Source organism: Mus caroli, unplaced genomic scaffold, assembly GCF_978045245.1.
Source record: "Mus caroli unplaced genomic scaffold, Mus_caroli_1 scaffold_4, whole genome shotgun sequence".
NCBI lineage: Eukaryota > Metazoa > Chordata > Mammalia > Rodentia > Muridae > Mus > Mus caroli.
In genome coordinates this window covers 122,121,544-122,147,458 of record NW_028227259.1, presented here as the reverse complement: position 1 = coordinate 122,147,458, position 25,915 = coordinate 122,121,544, and the positions used below count along the sequence as shown (strand labels likewise).

Here is a 25,915-nt window from a genome sequence, read left to right as displayed (position 1 = left end):
TGCTGAAGTTCTTGTGACAAGAAGTGTTTCAGAATAATTTCGGAATTATTTTTGAATTTGCAGTATTTGCATATTTGTGACGGGATTATTTGGCAGGTGGGAGCCACCTCTAATCATGAAATTCATTTAGGTTTCACATATACACCTTACACAGAGGCAATTGGTTTGCTCTGCTGGGGATATGGGACCCAGGCCTCGTATGCATGCTAGAAGAGCTCTACCTTTGAGCTTCATGTCTAGTCTACATATTCTTATACTTTTGTAGACGAACTAAAGTTTTTACTTGTGGGATCCTGTTGGTGCTCAACACGTTTTAGATTTCAGAGCATTTTGGCAGTGGGGATTAAGGTGTCAGACTTGTAAATAGAAAAGAGATTCCCTGGGGTCCCTGGGTCCTCATACTTGAGACATGCATGGCATGGCCAACTTCTCCTTTTGGGTGCCTCTCCCTCTATGTGGAGTCTGGCAGTGAATGAGAAAGAGAGTGAGCCAGTCAGCCTGGCCTGGACCTCCCAAGGCTGAACCCTGTCCACAAAGGACGTCTGCATTGGGTCCCTTGGCTGAACTTAACCTGGAAGCCCATGGCTTCCAGTGAAAGGCTCTGTGTGTGTGTGTTCATGTGAGAGAGAGGGGGGAGGGGGAGAGGGAGGGAGGGAGGGAGGGAGGGAGGGAGAGAGAGAGAGAGAGAGAGAGAGAGAGAGAGAGAGAGAGAGAGAGAGAGAGAGACTCTGCATCATGACATCATGAACAGGGGCTCTGTCAGGGAAATCCACACGCTTGCTCCTGTGTTTTGGGGCCAATTCAGTGTTTTCCCTTTGTACTGAGGCCTGACCCAACTTCCTTCTCCCAGGGCTGGGATCACTCTACTCTTGGTCTTTACTCTCTACCACAGACCCGGTACCAGGTCTTGCCGACTTAGCCTAAGAATCCATGACTCTGCCCTCCCCTCCTCTACCTCAAGCTAGTGATTCTGGGATGGTGCGGTCTACCAGCCATGGAAGATGGAAGTTTATCAGAGCTTGGCTTGGAGCATTGTCTTGCTCAGGTACGATCTGGAATCAAACCTTCTGCATAAACGAGGCAGCAACAGAATGTGGGTCATGGCTGCTTGCATCATAGTGGGACCTAAACACCCCCCACCCCCACCTCCGGGAAAAAGTCACCTGATTTCTCTGAGGATATGTAGGGAAGCTCTCCTCTCCCATGGGCTGAACTTCTTGGGGACTGTGGTTGCAGGAATAGCTGAGAGCGTAATGGCCAAACCTCCTCTTGTGAAATGGGTTGGGAGCTACTATCAACCTCAGAGAAGGTGAGGCAAACAAACCAGTCCTATTCTAAGACATACTTTGTTGCTTGTTGCTGGCTGTGGGCTTGAACTAAAAACAACCAGCAGAGGGCAGTATCGACTCACCCCAGACGACCACCTTGCTTCGGTTTTGTTTTTTTTTTTTTTTTTTTTTTGGTGGATAAGCTACTTAGGGGCGTTTTTGGAAAAGGAGAGAAGGGTATCCAACTGATCTCAAGCCTTCTAGCCAGGAGCTGAGGGAGCTGGAAGTGTCAAGAGTTCAAATGTGTTTTTAAAATATTCTGTCTTGGGGGTTGGGGACATAGCTCAGCCTTGCGTGGGCGAGGTCCTGGGTCCCATCCCTAGCACTGATAAGCAGAAGTCCCTCTTGAACCTGATTATGTAATCGTGTCTTTGTACTCTGGCAAATGACACGGCACTCCCATCTGTCCACTCGCTACTGGCAGCACCGGGATATCCGGGGGTAGGGAGGAGCCTGTCACAGAGGAAGCATTCCTTATTCAGGGGTGCAAGAACCACTCATGCACGGGTGCATGCAGCTTGGCTTGCAGAGGGAGAGGGAGGGAGAAAAGGCTCTTCAATGGAGGTTGGACACAGCAGTTCAGATGAGAGGAATCAGCTACATCTTAAGTGTCACCAGAGGCTTGAAGGGTTGAGAAGAATGTCCCTGGATTGGGTTGGAAGTCAGTAGGAGGTCAACTGCCTTGCCTTTGGGCTACAGAAGATAGCTCTGGGGTAGTGGGGGCTTAGTCTCCACAGGCATGGGAGATCAAGTAGGAAACACTAGTACTAAGGTAGGCTGGGTGAGATTCCAACTAGGACCAGGTTCACATGCTAGTGATGGCAGGGTTGTCCAGTGCCACATGAGACCTGTCTCTGGACTCGGGGGGTGGGGACTGAAGGCTGGGGATGTAGCTCAGTTGGTAGAGTGCTTGTCCAACATGCAGGAGGTTCTGGCTTTGAGCCTCTGGCAAAATCATAAACTGGATGTGATGAGGTAGGGTTAGAAATGAAAGGTTGTGGGTTGGAAGTCAGCCTGGGTAACAGGAGACCCTGGGGGAAATAGAAAGGAAAGGAAAGGATGGAAGTCAGCCTGGGTAACAGGAGACCCTGGGGGAAATAGAAAGGAAAGGAAGAAAGAGAGACAAAAACCGAGAAAGAATGGGGGTGGGATCGGAGCCCTTGGGGTTTTGGACCCCACAGCTGTAAAGTCTTCAGCATTTTCTGTTTGACTGTCCTTGTCCTTAGCATTAGGACAGCAGGTCCCAGCTTAGGACATAGAGGAAATGGTTGTGTTGTGTTTTGGTTTTTCCTGCCTCCCCAAACCAAACAGGAGCACAGAACATGGGACTTGAGCCTGGGCACCCTGGGGGGTTTCTTTATTGTCTGTCAGTACTGTCTGATATAACTTTTATTTATTCATTATTTATTTGTTTAATCAGATAAGGGACCACCACAATGCCTCAGAGAGGGTTAGCTCTGAGGGTCCACTGGTCAAGGCTAGAATTTTCTTGCCTATACTGCTCATTTTGGGGGAAGGGAATTATTGTCAAGCAGGAGGAATGAAAAGCAGCTACCCTATTCCTCCCTGACATCTACCAAGGCTCCAAAGCACTAAAAAGGCCCACCCATCCATTTAATGAGGACAAACTTTGAAATGTTACCCAAATACCCTTGATGGCAAAGACCTTACACCCAGCATGCTTCTTGGCGCGGCATGGCTGCTGGGCCTGGGGAAGACAGTTCAACATCCTGTGGTCCCAGCTGGGGTTGGTGAGAATGGGGAGGGGCTTGGCCGATCCACTGTCTGGTTAAATTTCCCAGACAGACCTCTGCCAAGAGGGTCAGACTCTGAACACCTCAGATTCTGTGGTTGGGTCCTCCACAGGGACCCCTTCCTCTCCACATGTGCCTGTGATTAGTAAGGGGGCCTGCTGTGTTTCAGGGAGGAGGACACAGGCCTGTCATGGTGGACGTGGGTGGGATTAACGATATCTAGGACCATGTTTCATGGCTCGGAGCATCCTTCACGAAGGTGGTGGACTCACAGGTAAGGTCAGCACGCATGTGTAGACAAAAGGACAGAGAATTTCTCACCCCGCCCCCTCTCTCACACACACCATCATAAAAAGAGGATGGAAAAGGGCTGAAGTGGCCAAGGGACTGGCTCAGGGTGACCTGAGGCCCAGTGCCAGCCACCTTCAGACCCCCAACAGGAGTGACAGCCATGACCCAGCGGTTTCATGCACCGCAACCCGCCCTTGGCAGCAAGCGGGTGGGGAGGATGTGGTTTTGTAAGAGCCACTGCAGGGTCACAAGGGTGATGCATCGCAGCCCAGGAGTCTAGGAGAAAACCCAGGGTTGGGGTTGAGAGAAGCCCAGAGAGGGAAGAAGGACCAGGACATAGCAACAGGACGAGAGGCAGGGTGGGGCCACTCGGGGTCCCGTGGGGAAGGTTCAGCCGTGTGTGTCCCCGTTTAGTCAACTTGCGGCCGCCCTCGCGTGGGCACTCGGGGCAGCCACCCCACATCCCATGGGGCGGGAGGATCCAGTTAGGAGCTGAAAACCCTGCTGGACAAGAGAAGGCGTTAGTGAGTGGCGTGGAAACCAGGTTCCTTAGCTTTCTTCGGGGGTCAGGGTGTGACAGTGGGGGTGCATTGTAATCCTAACACTTGGGAGACAGAAGTAAAGCAAGTTCAGACCAGTACTTGCTGCTCTGCCAGAGAATCTGAGTTCGGTTCCTAGCACCTAGGTGAGGCGGTTCACAACTCCCCCTAACTCTCCAGGCACCAAGCACACACATGCACACCCGTGGATGCACACGGCGCAGCAATAATGTAAGCTTAAATGGATAGAGTGGAGACAGTAACAGCCACTCTCACTGGGAAAGCGAGAGTCGAGTCCCACCTGCTTGAAGGGGAAAGACGGGGGCGGGGGGGGGGCAAGGGGCAGGGGATGGGGGTGGGCATTAACACACTGGTTTTCTTGCTGCACCCCGGTAGGGAAGGTTTAAAGAATGAGACTCCACACCACTGCTTCAGGCTGCTTCCAGCAATTCCTAAAGGCTGAGTCAAACTGTCAAGACACTATCTGTTTTAATTGCATCCATGAGAATGTCCCCTGTGACTTCTGGGGTAGGGGTAGGGGGAGCATCAAGAGTTGCAGTGTTTGTAGGCAGAAACCAACCTTCCACAAGGGGGCGCCCTAGACAGGTGTCCAGAGCAGGGACTATCACCATCTGGATCCTTGGAGTCCTGAATGGCTCACAGGACTGGAGACACCTGGGCACGTGCACCCCTTTCTTTTGTTTTATTGAGAGGAGGGCTCCATGCGTAGCTCCAGCTGGCCTCAAATGGGCAACCTTCTGCCCAGGTAGCAACAGGATCGCAGCCACATTTTGGTCTGGGACATGCCCACCCATTGCCATTTTGGTCTGGTGATTCCTGCCCGCCAGCTGTAGCCCCTCCCCCAGGCCTGGATGTGACTTACTCATCTGTGTCTTTTTTGCTCTCTTCAATGAAGGCGATGGACTCAGATCTAAGGCGGTTGGTCACTTCATACGTTCTGAGGGTGACTCCAAAGATGTCCTCGTGGTACCGGTTGTCATCCTATGGGCAGAAACAGACAGGGCATGGATCAGATGGCAGGGAAGGGCTTGGAGAGGGATAGACATGGGATACACGGGAGAGCACACACCTAGACAAAACAAAGGCTAAGCTCAAGGTCCTGGGGTACCTGTGGTCACTAAGGCTGTGGTGAGCAGTGCTCCGCCCTTTTGTGCCTAGGTGACAAAGAATCTATGGGGTGAGTATTTGGAAAAAGGGAGGCCGCCTTGAGGATTCTGAGCATAGAAGGATCAAGGAGGCCCGAAGGGAGCTTTAATTCTGCCTCTCCTCTTTCCAACTCACCCCTGAAAAGTTCGGATCCCTGCAAAAAAAAAAAAAAGGACAACATAAACTCCGTTTACCTTCATGTAAGGACCAGGCTTGCTTTGGAAAAGGTGGCCGTAAGGCACCAGCTCCAGGAACAGACCCTAAGTCCCAGGAACCAGGCCATAAGACGCCAGCTGCTCTGGGAACAGACCATAAAATCCAGAAGGAAGGTCATAAAACCCCCTTCCCAAGAACAGCCTGGGGATAAGCACAAGAATGGGAAGATATCTTATCTCAGGATGGGCCACCTGTGCTGGACAGTCCTATCTCCTCCCGACATAGGAATGCGAACCACTGACCACCTGGCACAAGCTAATCAGAAGCCGACCCCCGTGACCTCCCCAGCACCCACCAATAAAATTTTCGATTACCTAACCCCCTTTCTAAATACAGAGGGACTAACATAGTAGCCAAAGTTCTACCGATGTCACTGCTTTGGCCCCTGCCAATCACGGTAGAGATTACCAAATCTTCTAGAACTTCTAGAGAGTTCCCCCAGTTCCCTGTAAGAAGGCCGATGTGCCTTTGATTGGGGTCGCCATTTTGAAAAATGGTTGACCCCCCCCACACACACACACTGGTTATTTCTACAGAATAAAACGCTCTCTGCCTCTGCATGCATGCTAAGTCTAGGGGGTCTTCCTTCAGCGATTTTCAGACCTTTACACCAGCAAGCCCGAATTACGTATGAAATATTCCAGCTGACTGGTACCAGCAGATGGAGAGAAAAGGAAGATGTCTGTGGGGCTGGGGATGTAGTCTGTGGTACATTACTTCCTCTGCGTGCACAAGACTCTCGGTTTTGTCTCCAGCATGGGGCGCGGGGGGGGGGGGCAGTGGTGGGACAGATTCAGAAGTGATGGGAGGCCCCTTGGCAGATGTGAGGGGTGGGTTGGTCAGTTAAGAATATTATTATTTGGGCCAGAGCAAGAGGGAGAAAGGGAAAGGGGGGGGAAAGAATATTATTATTTAAGAGTGATGTTTGGTGGTTGGAAGGAGAGAGTCATCATATTCCCAGTGAGGGCAGTGGCCAGGAGCTTGGCTTGGCTAGTAGGACCAATGGGATACTCAGTTCTAGTACCCTGCTCCGCATCCAGGCACACAATGTATTCAGTTCTAGTGCCTGGTTCCTGCAGCAAGGTCCACATCTGGAGAAGGGTGGTTCACTTCCCGTGGGGGGAGATTTCTCTGTCCTTTTCTGCAAAGATCCTGGGAAGCTATATAACTGTTCTCAGGGGACTGTGTCAAAGACACCAAGGGTGTGGCAGACCACACAGCATCCCTCTTTACCTTTTTCCTCCCCTCCTGTGAATGTGTTTGTATCCATGTCCGTACACACGTGTGTGTGCGTGTGCGTGCGTGTGCGTGCGCGTGCGTGCGCGTGTGCGTGCATTATGGAGGCCAGAGGATGACACTGGGTGTCTTTCTTGACCTCTTCATTTTATGTACTGAGGCAGGGTCTCTCACCTGAGCCCAGAGCTCATGATTCAGCTAGTCTCACTGGTCAGCTTGCTCCGGGCAAGCCCTGCCTCTGCCTCTGTGTGCCAGGAGCACAGGCAGGCTGTCATGCCCATCTGGCATTTATGTAAGTGCTGGGGATTTGAACTCTGGTCTTCATGCTTGCACCACAAGTATCTTTCCTGCCGAGCCCTCTCTACAGCCCCCGGCCAACTTCTAGCAGAAATCTGTTTCCCCTCACTGGGCTTAGAGAAGAGTGTCTAGAAAAATGTTTGCCTACTAACTGGGGTCACTGAGATGGTTCAGCTGGTGAAGGGGCTTGCCACCAAGCCTGATGACATGAGTTAGATCCCTAGGACCCACACGATAGAAGAGAACACTCTGCCAGGTGTCCCCTGACTTCCACAGGTGCACCACGACATATTCATGCCCCTCCCCCACTGAACATTGATCATTGTTCATTTAAGAAATCACAGTGGGATGGGACTGCCTCTGGGATTCAGTTTCTATCGGGGGAGGTGATCTGTCACAATAGTTAGGACACTGTTAGGGAAACTATCATGGCTGCTAACCTACTAGCCTTTGAGCAGAGTAAGAAAAGGCATTTCCTTCAGGGCAGTCACACCCCACGTCAGGTGCACTGTTTAGAGAGCAAGCATAGCGGTATTCAGTTCAGTTCCATCTGCCCTCTTTGGATGAGACTTTTTTGTTTGTTTTTGTTTTTTGTTTTTTGTTTTTTGTATTTTTTGGGGGCAAGACAGGGTTTCTCTGTTTCATAACGTTGTCTTGAAGCCCACTCTGTAGACCAGGCTGGCCTTGAATTCAACAGTGATCCACCTGCCTCTGCCTCCAGAGAGCTGGGATTAAAGGTGTGCACCACCACATGGTGGGTGAGCCTTTTCATGAAGTGCCAACCATATGAAATCAATTGCACAGGGGTGCAGGAAGCACTGAGTTAGGACTGCATCCATAAAACTCCCCACAGGCCCAGTGCCATTTTCATACTAGAACCTATAACTATATTGACTGTGTGTATCTGCATGCCTGCCTTCCTGTCCGTCTCTGTCTCTCGATCGTGGCTAGGTGCAACCCCAGTTATAAGGTCAGATGGAACTCCCCGAGTTACGGCACAGGTTGGAAGAGAGGAAACTTCTGGATGCTGGTTGCCAGCTGTCACTCACCCTCAGCCTGCTGATGAACACACCAGCATCCTCCTCCGAGAGTTTCCCCTGCTGGGTCATGATGCGCTGGATGGCTTTGAGGACATCGGCGGCCATGGTAACGTCCCCACAGACATAAATGTGGCCTCCTTGCTCCTTCAGGGCGCGGTACACAGACTCGGCCAGCTGTTCCTGCAGCACGTCCTGTACATATTTCTGCAGAAACAGAGGATGGTGAGCTGTGGCCCCTCTGAGAGGCTTCTGGCTCCACCCACCAGGAAGCAAGGGCTTGTGGGTAGGGCTTCTGTGCTCCATTCACAAGGAAGTATGGTGCAGGGGCTTGTGGGTAGGGAACTGTTTTGTGAGCTAAGCTCAGGGAAATGGGTCCAAACCACCATCATGTGTGAATGGGCTGATTCCAGCCTTGGGCAGCTGGAGCTTGGCTGCGAGGACCCTCTGGGGATCTGCGAGAGAGATCTGGGGGAGTGCTCCCTAGATAACCTTCATTGGGAGCACTCCAGAATGTATGACTATCAACTTGATAAAACCTCGAGTCATCTAGGAGACAAAATTTGGGGTGTGTCCATGAGGGAGTCTCTAGACCGAGTTAATGAGGGTAGTTAAGCCCAGTCTAAAAAATGGGTGGCATTATTTTATAGTTCTTGACTGTATAAAAGGAGAATTCAAGCTGAGTACCAGCATTCCTCTCTCTCTCTCTCTGCTCACAAACCGAAGCTGCAAATGTGACCATCTGGTTCAGGTTCCTGCTGCCACGCCCTCCTCACCATGACAGGCCGTAGATTGTACTCCCTAACCGTGGGTCCCAAGAAAAACCTTCCTTATTTAAGTAGCTTTCATCAAGTATTTTGTCCGGGCCATGAGGCAAGTAACCGAAATGCAAGGGCCTTAGCTACCTTCTCCTTACCCCGGAGGGGTGGTAGTCGCGATTGGGTCAGAGAAGCTCAGGGCAGAAAGCCATGGATGGGCTAAGGAGTTTCCGGCCTCCCCGCCCCGCCCACCGCCTCAATAAGCTAGCTATCCCAGCAAGGATGGAAGTGAGGGGCAGGCTAGCTAGAAGCTTGCTGGGGAGCTGAGCACAGAGGTGGTCCACTGCAGTGCTTGTTTAATGGGCCAGAAACAACTCCTATGTATGGCTGCCATTCAGCTGGTAATTTCTGCTGGTGACCGCCACCCCCGGGGTGCCAAACAGCCCCTGTCCACATCCCCTGACTGTTCTTCTCCCACCACATAGGTCCTAGCCTGGTCTCTGGGATCTCCAAAGTGCCCCCCAAGCCCAGCAGTTAGAATACCAGTTCCATAGCCCATGTTCATTCTGATTGGTGTTGCCTCTTGTGGACTGTCAAATAAATATATTTTAAGCTTCTTTTTACATTTTAGCTCATTAATTTTTTTGAAACTAGTATTACTGGGTAGCTCAGGGTGGCTTTGAACTCAAAACTTTTTCTGCTTTAGCCTCTCAAGAACTGGGGTGGGCTATCATGCTCACCTAGGCTCTATTTAAAAGGTTTTTTTGTTGTTGTTGGAAATATACACAACATATTACATACTGTGTTAAAGTATATAATTCACCTCTAATTATTTAGGAGGTAGAGGTAGAAGGATTACAAATTCTAGACTGGGTTAAGCTAAAGAGTGGGTCTATGCCAGCCTGGGCTACACATAGCAAGATCATATTATGTAGCTGTTAAATATTTTCAAGGGACTCAGCCCCCCACTAGGCTTTCTGAGCACAGAGCAGATTTGGGGGGTAGGGGTAACACACACAGAAGTGGGGTGTCTTAGTTTCCATTCTGTCATGATGAACGCCAACTCAGGGAGACAGGGTTGGTTTTGAGTTCAGATGCATCATTATGGGGACGCCCTAGTGGCAGGAACTTGAAGCAGTTAGTCTCGGGTAGAGAGGAATGGATACACAATACTCAGTGCTCAGCTCTCTCCTGCCTTTCATTCAGTCCAGGATCCCGGCCATGGAATGGTGCTTCGTACATTCAGACTGAGCCTTCCCACCTCGGTTAACCCCATGTTAAGTCTAGACAATCCCCCTTGAGCCCCTCTCCCTGGGTGATTCTAGATTGTTTCAAGTAGACAACAAAACTGGCCATCATGGTATGTGTGTGTGTGTGTGTGTGTGTGTGTGTATGATGTGACATTCACAGGCATACTCATGCTTGCACACTTGAGGGCATCCCAGTGTGGGCCAGGTTACCTTTGGCCTGTCGGGTTCCCGGGAGTAGGCAGTGTACAGCTCTCTGAAGACGCCCTTGTTTTTGGCCTGCAGGGTCTCCTCTCTGTAGATATGATCTATCTTGGATTGTCGACATCCAAAGACCAGAACCATGGGGCACGGATTCATTCCTGGGGACCGGGAAGACCCATAACACAGATGGCTCTGATGCCCAAGTGGGCAGTGGTTTAGCTACAGGAGCTGGGGGTACTGGGACCACAGGATATGACGTGCCGAGGAAAGCTTGCATACATGGGGCAGGGGGTTAAGCACACAGGTGCCTCCATACGTTTGCATCTACACACACAGACAAGCACGGCCCGTGGGGAACGGGGCAGTCCCTAGACATTCCTTGCCTGGTCTCACTCCATTCCTATGCAAGACTCCTTAGCAGCCTGCTATTGGAAAATGCCCAGAGCCCAGACTGGAACCTGATGGTCGGTCTGCGTCTGAGTCCCAGCCCTGTGTGACCCTGAGCACGTCAGCTCCCTCTCAGAACTTCAGTTTCCCCATGAGAATGGAAGCACTAGCTTCCTCAGGATGCAAGTGAAATAGGGATCCCAGGGTTGCCCTGGGCATGAAAACCTCACGTAAAATAGTGTTCTCTAGAAGTTCTATACATCTTCCTTCGAGCTGTCAGTTACCTCTCCACTTAATACAGACTGTATTTTATTTCAGTTGTTTGATGTGCTGTTGGGGAATCAGATTTGGTGTGTGGGCCAATGGTCATGCCCACAACCACCTCTTGGGGTCACTGTTCTATCAGAAACACAGCTCAGTGTGGGACACAGAGCTAACATCGATCATCTATCCATCATATATCTATGTATTCTTTATCTATCATCTACCTATCATCTATCTATCTCTCATCTGTCTGTCTATCTGTCTATCTATCTCAATTCTTGCTGACCTAGAACTGAGTAGACCAGGCTGGCCCGAGGATATCCAGCTGTCTCTGGGTCTTGGGGTTAAAGACGTGTGCCAGCACACCTGGTCTAGGTTTAAATCTGTGTCCATACTGTCCTTCTATCTTGTCCTGTTGGACTCCTTGTTTGCTGAGTCTACAACTGGGAATCAGTTCTCTTTTTCTCCCAAACCTGCACTTCATCTCACACAGCAAGACCTAATTCTTGTGACCATCACGAGGCAGTCTCTCACACACACACAAATCCATTTGATAAGGATGCACACCTATCCTTGGTGGAATATTGGGCTTTTAGGACCAACTCTTAAGTCAAAGACATGTCCTCTGAGGATGAGATGTCGGGCCCCTGGGACAGGCTGTGTAGCAGGTCTGTTTGAGTGGGCTGTTCGGGCACCTGTGGCCACATCGGTATGGCAGTCCCTCCTCACCCCTCCCCTCCCCAGGCAGTGAGGTGGAGCAGGGGCCCTCCATCGTTCTCTGGGTCAAGGGTCAGGTCAGTGGCCCCTGGATCGTTTCGTTGGTACCTTTGTGTTGGATGTCAAATTGTCGCTGTTGCCAAAAACTTCGGAAGGGAGCGATGCCAGTGCCTGGGCCAACCAGGATGCAAGGCACCTGGGGGTTTCGAGGCAGGTGGAAGCTAGGGGCACTGGGCAAAGAAGAAAACAGAGGCTTTGCTGTGCGCTGCTCCAACCCCTGTGATGGGACCCAGGGTTAACCCAGGGCCCCCTTTAGAGTAAGAACTCACAGATTAGAGGGATTTAAAAAGTAAGGTTGTTGGGGTTTGGCTCTTTCTCTGTTCCCCACCGCTTCTCATCAAGCTAAGTCCCACAGACAATGAGCTTGAGCTAACCTGGACTTTCCATGTGTTCTGGCTCTGGGGATCGGGGCTCTTTTGTTGGGGGGGGGGAGCTACTGTGTGCACTGTAGGAGTTCAAGTGGTTCTGTGAGCTCCTACCAGCTTGATGTCAGGGCTAACTCCACAGTCATGACAATCCAAGATGTCTTTGTCCCCAAGATGTCAAATGTCCCCAAGGTGGCAGAGGGAGTAAAATTACCTTGGACTGAATTTTAACTTACAAATGTTCATATATATACATATACATACACACACATATATACATATATACATTCACATATATACACACATATACATATATATATATATAACATTTCATATATATACGTATGTATGTATGTACATATGTATGTATATGTGTGTAGGTGTGTATGCGGAGGTCAGAGGTCAACACTGAATGCCTTTCTATCGTTTTTTCCACTTTATTTCCGAGCCAAGGTTTTCCACTAAACCAGGAGCTCATTGATTTTACCTTGGCTAGCTGCCACTAAGTTCTGTGGGTCTATCCATCTCCGTCTCCCCAACCAAACACTGGGGCTACACACTGGAGTTACAAGCCTGTATCATCCTGCCTGGCTCTTAAATGGGTGTCAGGGATTCGAACTCAATCCTTACATTTACCCAATAGGTACTTGACCCACTGAGCCATCGCCCGCCCTAGTCCCCTGATTTCAACTCTCTAGTTTATATATATAAGTATCCGACACTCCAGAAGAGGGCGTCAGATCTCACTATGGGTGGTTGTGAGCCACCATGTGGTTTTTGGGATTTGAACTCATGACATTCGGAAGAGCGTTCAGTGCCCTTAACCGCTGAGCCATCTCCCCAGCCCAGGTCATGAGGTCTGTAATCAGGGGTTTAAAGATACCTGTGCCTAGGTGAGCTGCCCAGGGCTGTTAACATGTTGGTTCCTGGGCTATGTGGTCAGGCTGGGCTCAGGACTCTGGTTTGAAAACCAGCTCCATGAGACTGATGGACTCCACTGCTGGACAGCAGGTGGACCGACCAACACTCTGCCCTCAACAGGAGAAGAGAGTGGCGGACCAAGTCAGTGTTGGAGCAGGGCTTCCATTGTATATGGGGTGAAGGTCCCAGCTCAGGATCATCCTTAAAATGGGGGAACCACACCTCCATCTCTGAGAGACTGGAGTGAAAGGCAGAAGCAGAAGCCAGAGGATGGCTCAGTGGGTGGAACACCTGCTGTGCAAACCAGATGACCCCAGTTCAATTCCCCGGAATCTATGTAAAGGCAGAAGGGGAGAACTGACCCCATGAGGTTGTCCTGTGAACTCCATGTCTGTGACTACACTCATATACCACACACACGCTGATGAATAAAAATGAAAAATAATAATAATAAAAAAGGTCAGCCTGTTATGTCTTTCACCCTCTCCTTTCCACCTTGAAGGCATCTGACGATGTCTGAAGGCGTTTGGGTTGTCATGTCTTCATGGATAGGATGCTCACGGGTCTGTGTAGGATGGGACCATCATTTCATGGTCTTTTATACGGATGTATTGCTGGGATACCCTGCTGGCGGTTGTGTATCCCTTGATCTTGTCTCCCTGACAATGCAGAATGATGCGGGTCATTGGTGTTGCTCCTGCATCATCTAGCATCTATCTAGAGCCTTCAGGCTGGTCCCTCATATGCTCCGATGCATAGCATCAACCCATTTGTGGCAGATGACCAAGCATCTCTCTTCACCAGCCACTCACCCTCTCACGAAGCAGGGGACGACATCGTCAGCCTGTATTCGGTTGAGCCAGGAGGAGCACACTCCGTGGTGAACCGGTCCTTCTCCATCTAAAAGGATGAGCAAGGGGTCCGTCTCATTATGTCAGGCACCGCCTCTCTTTCCAGCCCCCCCCCCCCCACTCCCCCTGTTCTGTTAAGTCTCTCCCAGCTAATGCCAAGTGATGCTATTTCGATCCAGCCAGGCCTGTGAGATACCCCTGTGAGCTGCACAGCAGGTCGGACAGGGTGGAGGAGGCCTAATCTACATGCCGCTCAAGGTCTGAGAAGATCAATCAAATTGGAGCAGGATTCAGGCTCCCAAACGCACACCTTGTCTATTTCTAACCGCACTCAGGGTTAGCTCAGCCACGGGGACAGACACACAGCCTGTTGTGTATCTTTGCTCTATTCCCAGGGCTTGGCTGGGAACATCCTGCAAGATTTGAGATGTGATCCACAGGCAGTGTAGGGAGAGACCTCCAGATACCTCTGGGGGCGGGGGGGGGGGGATACAGACTCAATGGTCTCCCAGTCAAGAGTTTCCTCAGACGCACACCTCGAGTGTGGTAGGACACAATGGCCACGGTGAGGTGCACCTCGTCGGGGTACATGTCTGGAGAGGAGCTGATGGAATAGTAGCGAGGTTGTAGCAGTGATAGCTGCGTGAGGAGAAGTGTGGCCGGCATCTGGATGGACGGGAACTCCTCCAGCACCTCCACCATTGTGGGGTTCTTTCCCCATTTCCACTCCTCATATTCCTGAAGCCCCTGTGGCAAGAGAGAACAGAGAGGGGCCTTGAGTTCAGGTCCCAGATTTCTGGTGGGGCCTGTAGGAGGGCTTAGGAAGAGGAGGAGAACTGATCTGAGGATATTTGGTACCTACAGTGGGGCATTGCGTCTCTGGCTTTGAAACAGATGGGTTTTTAGCAGTTGTGGTTCAAGTGTGAGCTCTCCCCCATACATTCAGGTGATTGAACACTTTGTTCTCGGTGGGCAGTGCTGTTTTTGGGGGGTGGGTTGTGGCATCTTTATTGAGTGAAGCCTCGCTGGAGGAAGTGAGTTATTGGGGGTGGGCCATCAAATATTACAGTCCAGTCGGTCTTTCTGTTCACTGTCTGCTTCCTGACTGCAGATGCAATGGGACCAGCTGCCCACCCCCCCTCCCCCACTGCCTCCCCACGTGACTGTGGCCATGCCTTCCCTGTTGTGACCATGGTACCCTGTGAACCGTAAGCCCAAGAAATCCTTTCTTGCCTTAAGTTGCCTCTTAGTGGGTCTTTGGTCACAAAGATGGTCATGGAGATTCTGAAGTACCCAAGGCTGGCTAATCTGCTCAAGAGAAATCTATCATTCGGGTTCTGGAGGTTTGAGACTGGGGGGGGGCAGGCAGATCTGCTGTCTTGGGAGGATCTGCTGTGCAGGTACCAGCTACTTGTTCTAACATGGCAAAAGGTGGAAGCAGTTTTCCTGGCTAATTTTTATAAAAATGTTGTTCTGATCTATGAGGGTGCAGCCCCTGACTCAATTGCCTTGCAGAAGCCCCACCCCTCCCTCCCTTCTCCCTCCTTCCTTCCTTCCACCCTCTCTCCTTTCCCCTCTCTTTCTCTCTCTCTTCCTTTCCTTCTTTGTTTCCTTCCTCTCTGTGTCCCCTCTTACAGTGCCAGTCCTAGTAATCAAATCCAGCCCTGTGCATACTCTACCTTCTAACCATTAAGCTGCACTCCCAGCCCAGTCCCTACCCTTTAATGCCACCCTCTTGATAAGTGACACGTCAAATCTAACCGAGGGAGTTTAATTTTGATGTGAGAACTCTAGGGGCCATAGACACTCAGTCTGCAGCAGCAGCTGGCTATCATTATCCTATCTCTCAGATGAGGCCACTGAGGCCTGGAGGCCCAGTCAGCTAGGACAAGGCTTTGCATCTGAGCTGGGGAGGGTAAACTTTAGCCAGTACAACAATCCCTGATGGCCATATGCATTGTGTGACCTGTGAGGAAAAGATAGTTTTTATAATTTTAAAAGGTTTGCTTTAAATTATGTCTGTGTGTGTGTGTGTCTTGCCTCTGTGTCTACATGTGTGTCCGTATCTAGTGTCATCTGTGTCTATGTGTGTGATGTCTTGCAGAGGCCAGAAGAGGGCGCCAGAGTCTCTGGAGCTAGAATTACAGATGGTTAGGGCTCCCCTGATGGGGATGCTGAGAAGTGTACTCCTGACTTTGCAGGGACAGCAAGCTCTCTTAACCACTGAGTCACCTCTCCAGGCCCTAAGAATGGTGTTTTTATAGGTCTCTATTTCCAGGACTGAGCTGCACTGGCCCCCAGTTGCCGGAGGCTGTGTTACTGACTTCTCTTGCTTGCTGAGTCCCTGACCAGAAGTGACATAAAGGAAAGTGGGTTGCTTTCAGTTTACACTTCAAGGAGATACAGGCAATCATGGTGGACAGGCGGCTGCAGGAACGTGAGACAGCCATCCCAGCGCACACATGAACACCAGGAATGAACAGGGATGTGCGGCTGGGTTATGAGACCTCAAGTCCCAGCCCTAATACCTCCTTCTTCCAGGGAGGCCATGCCTATTAAAAGTGCCATGAGGGGCTGGAGAGATGCCTCAGTGGTTAAGAGCACTGTCTACTCTTCCAGAGGTCCTGAGTTCAATTCCCATCAACCACATGGTGTCTCACGACCATCTGTAATAAGATCTGATGCCCTCTTCTGGTGTGTCTGAAGACAGCTACAGTGTACTAAAATAAATAAATAAATAAATAAATAAATAAATAAATCTTTAAAAAAAAAGTGCCATGACCTCAAATAGGGGACCAAGTGTTCAAACTGCAGGAGTCTGGGGGGGGGGGACACTGCACATTCAAAGATTTATCTTTATTGCTTTAAATTCCATACAGGTGTGCATGTTTCTCCAGTTGAGTATGTGCACTTGACTGTAGGAGCCAGCAGAGGCCAGAATATCCCATCCCCCTGGAGCTGGAGTTAACAGAGGGTTGTGAGCCGTCTGATGTGGGTGCTGGGTACAAAACTCAGGTCCTCTGGAAGAGCAGCAAGTTCTCTGAACTATGGAACCAACTCTCCAGCCCTCCATTTCTCGTTCAGATCACAACAGAGGTTTCATGACCAGAGTCTTTAGTGTAGGACTCTGAATGGACATGCACCTAAAACTGACTTCCTCCGGGCAGTGACCGCCACCTGAAACTGCGTTTGGCAGGCAGCCATGCTATTGCTGGGTACAGATTCCTGCAGAATGTGCAAGCTTGAGATACATATCAAGGTGATCCCTTCTAGGGACCATGACTTTGGCTCTAGGAATCCCCCAAGGGCCTTGGCAAATTTTTCAGAAACCACATCGGAAGTTGGAAAATGTTCACCTGACCAACCCTCCCTTTCTTTTTCTTCTCTGGGGTCAGCTTTGTTTTGCAATCTGACTATTTTCTCCCAGCCCCCTCTGTCACCTGGCCCATTTTCTCTCTCACAGGTGTCTCTGAGAATAGTAATTAAAAAATTCCATTTGTAGAGGCTGGAGAGATGGCTCAGCAGTTGAGAGCACTGACTGCTCTTCCAGAGGTCCTGAGTTCAATTCCCAGCAACCACATGGAGGCTCTCAACCATCTGTAATAGGACCTATGCCCCCTTCTGGTGTGTCTCAAGACCCCTACAGTGTACTCATATATGTAAAATAAATCTTTAAAAAAATTCTGGGCTGGAGAGATGGCTCAGTGGTTAAGTGGTCTTCTGAAGGTTCTGAGTTCAAATCCCAGCAACTACATGGTGGTTCACAACCATCTGCAATAAGATCTGACACCCTCTTCTGGTGTGTCTGAAGACAGCTACAGTGGACTTACATATAATAATAAATACATCTTTGGCCCAGAGCAAGCAGGGCCGGAGTGAGCAGAGGTCCTGAGTTCAATTCTCAGCAACCACATGATGGCTCACAACCATTTGTACAGCTACAGTGTACTCATATACATAAAATAAATAAATAAGTCTTTAAAAAAATTTCCATTCATTTATCCTGTCTGGTGACTTTGTGCTTTCAGGAAGAAACGGACTTCATGTGAAACTCTCTCTCTCAAAGAATATTATGCAAAATGTTCCTTCTTCATACTCATCCCCACCAACGCTAATCACAAGTTTCTCTTCTAAATTATACATATTCTAAATGTTATAAAATCCCGCTAGGCTTCAGATGCAATGACGGCCCCCCGCTCTCCCAAGACCATCTGTCTCTAGCTCCCCACTTCAGAGTCCCAGCTGGCTTCTGGTGTTTACTTTCACATTTCTTGATAATATGCACTTGCTAATGAGCCTCTCCTTTGCTCCTCCCCCAGTCCCTCTTCCTGGATAGCAAAAGGTACAGCTTCTACTGGGGGCTTGTTTCCTAGGAAGGAGATGCCCCCACCCCCCCGGGGGTGGGGAGAAGGCTGTGTTGGGTGGTCCCTCTGAGCAGGTAAGTGTCTTTATTTTAAATTACATAAGTTTTTAAAATTTAGATTTATTTTATGTGTCTGAATGATTTGCTTGAATGTATGTATGTATACCATGCGTGTGCCTGGTGATTCCAGAGGTCGGAAGAAGTCTGATTCCCTGGAACTGGAGTTGTGAGCTGCCATGTGGGTACTGGGAATAAAATGTTGGTCCTCAGGTCCTCTGCAAGAGCAGCCGATGCTCAAAACTGCAGCGACATCCTTCCTATATTTTTATTCTTCGTGTATTATTTTTTTTGTGTGTGTGTATACACACATGTGCACAGAAGTTAGAGGACAATTTCCAAGAGTAGGTTGTCCTTCCACTATCCATTGGAGTCCCGAACTAAACTCAGGTTGTCAGAATTGACAGCGGGTACCTTTATACTCCAAGTCACCTTGCCAACCCTGTTTTTTTTTTTTTTTTTTTTTTTTAAAGTCGTTGAACTCTCTATGTAGTTGAAGATGCCCTCAAACTCACGATCCTCCTGCCTCCAAGTCTTAAGTTCTAGAATGACAGGCACGAACCGCCAAGTCTAGTTTATGTTACCAGGGATCAAACCAGGGCTTCCTGTGTGCTACGCAAGAGCTCTACTTAGTGAGCCACATCTCCAGCCCTAGATACCGTTCTGAGCAAGGCCGGGCAACAACTTGGGGCGGGCACGTTCAACAACTTGGGGTCTAAGCAAGGGTCGTAAAGCTAATGGGTTCATCTAAGTATTAGAGGGCTTTCATCTAGCGGTCATTTTTTTTTTTTTTTTTTTTTTTTTTTTTTTTTTTTTTTTTTTTTTTTTTAGTAGCTACTCTGCACTAGAAAAACACCCTTGTTACCACACCGGAAGCAACCCCCTGCCTGCGAACCTGCTGTGAGAGTCTCTGCTCCCTTTTCTTTCATGCATTGGTTAAGGTGGTACGGATAAGAGCTAAAAACCACATAGGAAAGTGGTAAGAGTTACTACAGCGATGGGGACGTGTATGGTGGTGACCATAGACCCAGGTCGGGGTGGGAGTGGGGGTGGGGCGGCTGATGTGAAGACCAAATGCAAATGAGGACACGCCCCCTTGCTCAAGACTGCCACCTGCTGTGAACAGTTGGAAAAGCATTTTTTTGTGCGCCCCCAATCCCAGGCCTCGCAGGGCTCTCCAGGACCTACCCACCTTGCTGAGGACCAGCAGCCGCTGCTTCTCTTTCTCATTGGTGGCCAGGGAGGCGAACTGCTGCAGCTGCAGGGGCGTGGGCGGTGTGGTGATGTCCAGGTAGTACTTGAAGGCCTGGAAGATGGTGCAGGGTGGGAGGCGAGATTCATCCTTCCAATTACTGATGACACCTGGGGAGGCACAGCGAGGATGAGGCTTCCTCCAGTCACTTAAGTCCTCACCACAGTCATCACTCCGGGTGAGGAAAAGGATGCACAGAGAGGTTATGGAATCTGTCCGAGGCCACGCAGCTTTTGTGCATGTGCATGTGCGCGTGTGCGTGTGTGTATGCACGCACACGCAAACATTCTGGTCTCACACCTTGCTCTAACTATACTGTGCCCTTGGCTCTCCATGTCCACACCTTCTGCATTTCAGAGCATTTGAGAGGAACGAAATCAATGAAAAGAAAAAGTAATCTCGTCTCTATCAAACAGTACAGACATTTTTTTTTCTTGTTACTATCCCTAAACACTACAGTATAGCAACTATTTATAGCATTTACATTACATTGGGTAAGCCATCTAGAGAGGTTTTAAAGCATCCAGGAAGATTCACAGAAGTGCTAGGTAAATGCAACCATGTATATAAGTGTTATATGAACACAGGCCTTTCCTGTAAGGGACTTGGGCATGTATGGATTCTGGTATCTGCTAGGGGTCCTGGAACTCTTCTTCCAAGAGGGAAGGCTATTCTGCCTCTATGTCCCTTCTAAACATGCACCTCTGCCCCCTCATTATCATGGATGCCAAAAGAATTTCCATAAGATGCCATGGAACTCCTGGCCTAACATGAGAACTCTGTGGGGTTGGGTTGGGTTCACTAAGGGAGGGGCATGTCTCTTCACAGTGGCTCCTTCCAAGAGGGTTGGCAGGAGGACCTTGACAGATGGCATGCCATTTCCACATTCTAGTTAGCTCCCCTATCAAGGTGACAGTCATGGTGTCACGGGCTATCAGGTGTGGCCACCACGGCTCCTTGTATTGGAGCCTGGAACCCACCCATGTCTATGAGGGGAAGGGGAAGCTTATAGACCCATCGGCTTTGAAGGTTCTTCAAACCAGGTGTGGTGGTGTGTGTCTGTGGTCCTAGCACTTAGAAGGGTGAGGCAGGAGGATTGGAAGTTGGAAGTCAGCCTGGTCTACATAGAATAAAGGAAAGAAAGGGAGAAGTGGGGAGAAGAGGGAAGGAGAACATGGGAGAGAAGAGGGAGGGAGAGGGGGAAAGAGAGAAGGGGGGAGAAGTGGGAGAGAGAAGGAGGAGGGGGAAGAGGGGAGGGAGGAGGAGGAGGAAGGGAGGACCGGGAGGGAGGTGGGAGGGAGAAGAAGAGAGGGAGAAGAGGGGAAGGGGAAGGGGGAGGGAGACGAGGGGAGAAGGAGGGAGAAGGGGGAGGGAGAAGGGGGAGGGAGAAAGGGAAGGGAGAAGGGGGGAGAAAGAAGGAAAGAGGGGGAAGAGGGGAAGGGGGAGGGGAACGGGGAGGGAAAAGGGGAGGGAGATAAAGAACAGATGCAAGGAGGGGAAGGAGGAAGAGAAGGGAGGAAGGGTAAAGAAAGAAGGAGGGGAAGGAGGGAAGAAGGCTATTGCTGATACATTTGTTGGCTAGAGTGAGGTAGGAAGTCCTTCTGGATAGGCCAACCACACCCTGGCAGCTGCTCTGCCCACTTGGGAGGCTGAGGCCCTCCTAGCCTTTCTAGGAGGTGCAGCCAGAAGCCTCACCCAGAGCCGTGTTCCTCTCCTCCAGCATTTCCACCTTCACCACATGGTTGGCAGGCGGCGCGTCCTCCAGCCGTTCAATGAGTGCATTCACGAGATCCTCATGGTTGCCAGGGAAGACACCCAGGTGGTCCCCTGGCTGGTATTGCAGCTCCTGATTCCCGTTGGTGTGGAGACGCACGAAGATGGTCGATCGGCTGCAGGAAACGGGGGGGGGGGGTGTCGTGGGACAAAGACCAGCACTCTGTCTCCCCTTTGCCCCTGGTCTGTCTCTCTAGTTTGCAGAGCTCTCCTTCCATGCTCCCTGGCTCTGGTCGGCTGAGATGCATGCCCAGCACTCCCCCCCCCCCCATAGCTTCTGCCAAGCTCCTCCAGTCAGCTCTCCATCATCGAACCAACTGCCAGGTCCTGGGTCAGGGACATCACACTTGTGATGGCTCACCTCCTTTCTTGGGGCTGGTCCCCAAGTTCTCATGGCCTCTCTGGTGTTCCCAGCTCAGTCTTCCATGCTAGTCCCTTCTCATCTACCAAGTCCCGATCCCAGCCACAACCTGCTGAGATGTATCCATCCCCCATATCTTTCTGCCTCTTCTTCACTTTCTTCCATTACAGAATCCTTTACTTTCTTACTTCTGTGGCTAGTGATGTATTCTAGGATAATAGGAACACGGTGACGCAGGGCATTTATCTAGTATGGCTGTGGCTTTATCCCCATTGATAGTGGCTGGCACATAGTATGTCCCGAGTCCTTGCTGAAGGAAGGCACTTCTGGGTTCCCAGGTAACTAGTTGTTAGCTGCCATGTCCTTTGTATCCATCAGGATTCTCTCAGGAACCAGCCACTCACTGTAGCTATAGGTGGAGTGCCTCTGATTTATAAAGCTCTACTTATCACTTCTCATAGAACACCATGCTCTCTTAATTATTTTATGTGTGTGTGTGTGCATAGTCATGACAGTGTCACGTGCTTGCCATGGCACATGGGTGGGGGACAGCTTAAGTGGCTTGGTTCTTTGTTTCTGCTTTGTTGGTCTCAGGGATTGAACTCAGGCTGTCAGGCTTGGCAGCAAGTACCTTTACCCACTGAGCCTTCTCGCTGGCCCTCTGCTCTCTTTTACGAGCAAGGTCCATTTGTAGGAGAAGGAAGGGCCAGCCAGAGGCTCAGGGACCTTCATGCATAGATGCATCAGTGTGTAAGAATGAGGGACTCTAGGGAGAATCCATGTACTGGGTCACACCTGCTTGAGTTTGTGTGTTTCAAGTTCATGAGGCCCACGTGAACCAGTTGCTTCAAGAGCAAATTCTTGGGGCCAGAGCAATGGATCAGTGGTTAAGCGCACTGGCTGCTCTAGGTTTGGTTCCCAGCATCCACATGATGGCTCATGGCTATCTTCAACTCCAGTTCCAGGGGGCTGCTCAATTCTGACCTCCAGTTCCAGGCATGTGAGTGATGCACAGACATACATGCAGGTTCAACACTTGTATGCATGAGTAAATCCTATTTGTTTTTAGAGAGTGAATTTTTGGTCAGGTGTAGTGATGTATGCCTTTAATCCCAGCACTCAGGAGGCAGAGGCAGGCAGATCTCTGTGAGCTTGAATCCAGACTGGCCTCAACAGAGTTCCAGAATAGCCAAGGCTACATAGGAACATCCTATCCCCCTCTCCCACCCCCAAAAGCATTTTTTTTCTTTTTTTGCTGGTTCTCAGCAGAGGTCTTTAAATCTATAGTCACTGAGTAGGCTAAGACAGGAGTATTGCAAGTTTGAGGTGTGGCAGCTACTGAGTTCAAGACCAGCCTGAGCAGGCTTGTGGGATCCTGTCTCATAATACAAAAGCAAAACAAAAATGGGGCTGGAGCTGGAGCTGCAGCTGCAGCTCTTACCTGTTAGGTCCCAGGCAGCCCCTTGCCTGTTAGGTCCCAGGCAGTCCTTATATATAGAAATGAGCTCAATCTGGACTACAAGTGAAACCAGTTCCCATCCATCCAAAGGAATCCTTTTTCTCTGGCAGGAAGACATACAGACTACTCAAGCCCTAACACCACCTAGCACACGGGAGTCTCTGGGTTCAATCGCTAGCACCACCAAAGAATGAAAAAGATCACACCTAGTCAATAAGTAAGATATTCAAAGTGTGATTATTTTGGTCCATTAAAAAGTTTTAAGGCAGCTGGGCAGTGGTGGCGCACACCTTTAATCCCAGCACTTGGGAGGCAGAGGCAGGTGGATTTTTGAGTTCAAGGTCAGCCTGGTCTACAAAGTGAGGTCCAGGACAGCCAGGGAAACCCTGTCTCAAAAAACAAAAACAAACAAACAAAAAATGTTTTAAGGCTGGGGCTGGAGAGATGGCTCAGCAGTTAAGAGCACTGGCTGTTCTTCCCGAGGACCTGGGTTCAATTCTCAGTACCCACAGCATGGCTCACAACCAGCTGTAACTCGAGGCCCAGGGGCTCCTCCCCTCTTCTGGGGAGATGGCTCAGTAGTTAAAGTGCTTGCTTTGCAAATAAAAGTACAAGATTTACACTCCCTAAACCTATTGAGTATAAGGTAGGCATGGTGGTCCATTGCCAATTTTAGCTTCAGAAAGTGGGGACATGGGATTTCCGAAGCAAACGGCTTAGCAAGAGTCTCAGGGAGAGCTCTGGGTTTGATGGAGAGATACTGCCTCAAAGAATATGGTGGAAAGAGTCCCAACATTAATCTGGGGCCTCTGTGTGCATGCAGGCATGTATGCATACATGAGCCCTGCACATGTGCACAGGTGTACACATGAAAAGAAGAAATGAATAAAACTGTCTTGGGGTAGATCTACTGCATTTGACATAATATCTACAGATCTAGGCATGGGATGACAATGCCATATGGGTTAGTCTGCAACCAGGCCAGTCTGTTCTTAGATGAGCTTGCACCTGGGTGAGCCTGTACCTGGGTGAGTCTGCACCTGGTGAACTTGAACCTGGGTGAGCCTGCACTTGGGTAAGTCTGCACCTAGGTGAGCCTGCACCTGGGTGAGTCTGCACCTGGGTGAGCCTGCACCTGGGTGAACCTGCACCTGGTGAACTTGAACCTGGGCGAGCCTGCACCTGGGTGAGCCTGCACCTGGTGAACTTGAACCTGGGTGAGCCTGCACCTGGGTGAGCCTGCACCTGGGTGAGCCTGCACCTGCCGAACTTGAACCTGGGTGAGCCTGTACCTGGGTTAGCCTGCACCTGGGTAAGTCTGCACCTGGGTGAGCCTGCACCTGAGTGAGCCTGCACCTGGGTGAGCCTGCACCTGGGTGAGTCTGTACCTTGTGAACTTGCACCTGGGTGAGCCTGAATCTGGGTGGGTCCGCACCTGGGTTAGTCTACACCAGGTGAGTTTGTACCTGGGTGAGTCTGTACCTGGTAAGTCTGCACTCTGAGCTGCAGGCTGCCATAGCTCTCCAGACCTCTTTCTTTCCTCCTTGCCAACTGGTCTCAGTGGAGGGAGAAGCTCATGTTCTCCACATGTAAATCATACTTGAATAGTCCAAGAGCACTTGCTATTTAGGGATGTTTTTGGCACAACCAAGAGCCCCTTTGTGCCATGAATAGCCACCGATATTAAAAATAGCTAAACTGGCACAAATCTCTGTGTGTAAGTGGGGTGGGGAGAGCGTGAAGCCGTTTCTTGAAGCCTGGCACCCTGTTTGTGATATAGTGGACAGCTTGGGAGGCTCTACTGTGTGTTCCTAGGGTTTTGGACGTCCCTTTCCTCTCCCAAGAGGGTCTTGTACTCTCTGGGGTACTGAGCTTGTCAGTTACAGCATCTCTCTAGCTCTGATCAGCCTTTGGTTCCTGGGAGTAAAGACGTCAGGCACCACTGGGGTGACAGGAAGAGTTTAGCAGAAGACACCAACCAGCAGGGGGCGCCGCAAGGCCTCTAATTCAGGAGCCGGCTGCTCATGCACAGTGAAGTCCGCAAAAGGCTTTCAAAGCAATTTGGACTCCACGCCCACCCCGCCCTCCGCCACGCTCCTCACACCCCCCACCCCCACCCCAGTCAGAACTTGTTGCCAACAGGATGGCCAAGGACCTGAACTCGCTGACCTGGCTGACGTTCAGTTGCTTCCCCCAAAGCCCCGTGTTCCTGCTTGTGATCCAGCCAACACGTGCCCGGAAGGTGGGTCTAGGTGCCCGGAAGGGGGGGTCCAGGTGCCACAACATCCCCGGAATTTGCACGAGATGACTTTGCAAGTGACTAGCTGGCCATGGGTCTCACGGGGCATCCCTTGCATCAATTACAGTCACCCTCAATTCAGCTGCATTTTTTTATGTTCATTAAGCTTTGGGGTAGAGATTTTTTCCTTTCCCTTTCTTTCTTCATTCACTCCCTTCCTCCTCCTCCTGTCCCTTCACAGACAGAGGGTCTCACATCTTAGGTAGCTCAGGCTGGTCTGGAGCTCATTATGTAGTCCAGACTGGCTTTGAACTTTCTCCTCAGCATGCCAAGTGCTAAGATTATAGGTGTGAACTACAACCCATATGGTCCATTGAGAAGCTGTCGGGGAGAAGGGCAATTTGGGAAGCAGTAGCCATGCAGGTCTTGTATGTCTCTCTCCTCACAGCCTGTCCCATATCTGGCTCATTTCCTTCCTATACAGAAGTGTCACTTACATGGATTCAGACACACACACATACACACACACACAGATTCAAAGACATACATATATACATACATACATATGACAGTGGTTCAGAGAGGCTCACAGGTGAGACAAGAATTGCCTAATGTCCCGTGTTAAATAGAAAAATCTAAATATCTAAAAGATCCAAGCCGGGCAGTGGTGGCTCATGCCTTTAATTCCAGCACTTGGCAGGCAGAGGCAGATGGATTTCTGAGTTCGAGGACAGCCAGGGCTACACAGAAAAACCCAGCCTCAAAAAACAAA

At 50.2% G+C, this 25,915-nt stretch overlaps 1 protein-coding gene across 2 annotated transcripts in view; it reads right to left on the bottom strand.

The window, feature by feature from the left end:
* Positions 1-1,120: 1,120 nt before the first annotated feature.
* The window catches only part of Nos1 (nitric oxide synthase 1), a 175,029-nt gene continuing 150,234 nt past the window's right edge, over positions 1,121-25,915 (bottom strand). For both annotated transcript variants that reach the window (XM_085837086.1, XM_021162640.3), the window contains exons 21-29: positions 21,007-21,200; positions 19,252-19,421; positions 14,176-14,386; positions 13,601-13,688; positions 11,551-11,672; positions 10,084-10,232; positions 7,878-8,072; positions 4,796-4,914; positions 1,121-3,874 (exon numbers count right to left, since the gene is read on the bottom strand). In XM_085837086.1, coding sequence (XP_085693212.1) covers positions 3,859-3,874; positions 4,796-4,914; positions 7,878-8,072; positions 10,084-10,232; positions 11,551-11,672; positions 13,601-13,688; positions 14,176-14,386; positions 19,252-19,421; positions 21,007-21,200 — 1,264 coding nt within the window. In that variant the 3' untranslated portion in view covers positions 1,121-3,858. The remainder of the gene's footprint in view (positions 3,875-4,795; positions 4,915-7,877; positions 8,073-10,083; positions 10,233-11,550; positions 11,673-13,600; positions 13,689-14,175; positions 14,387-19,251; positions 19,422-21,006; positions 21,201-25,915) is intronic.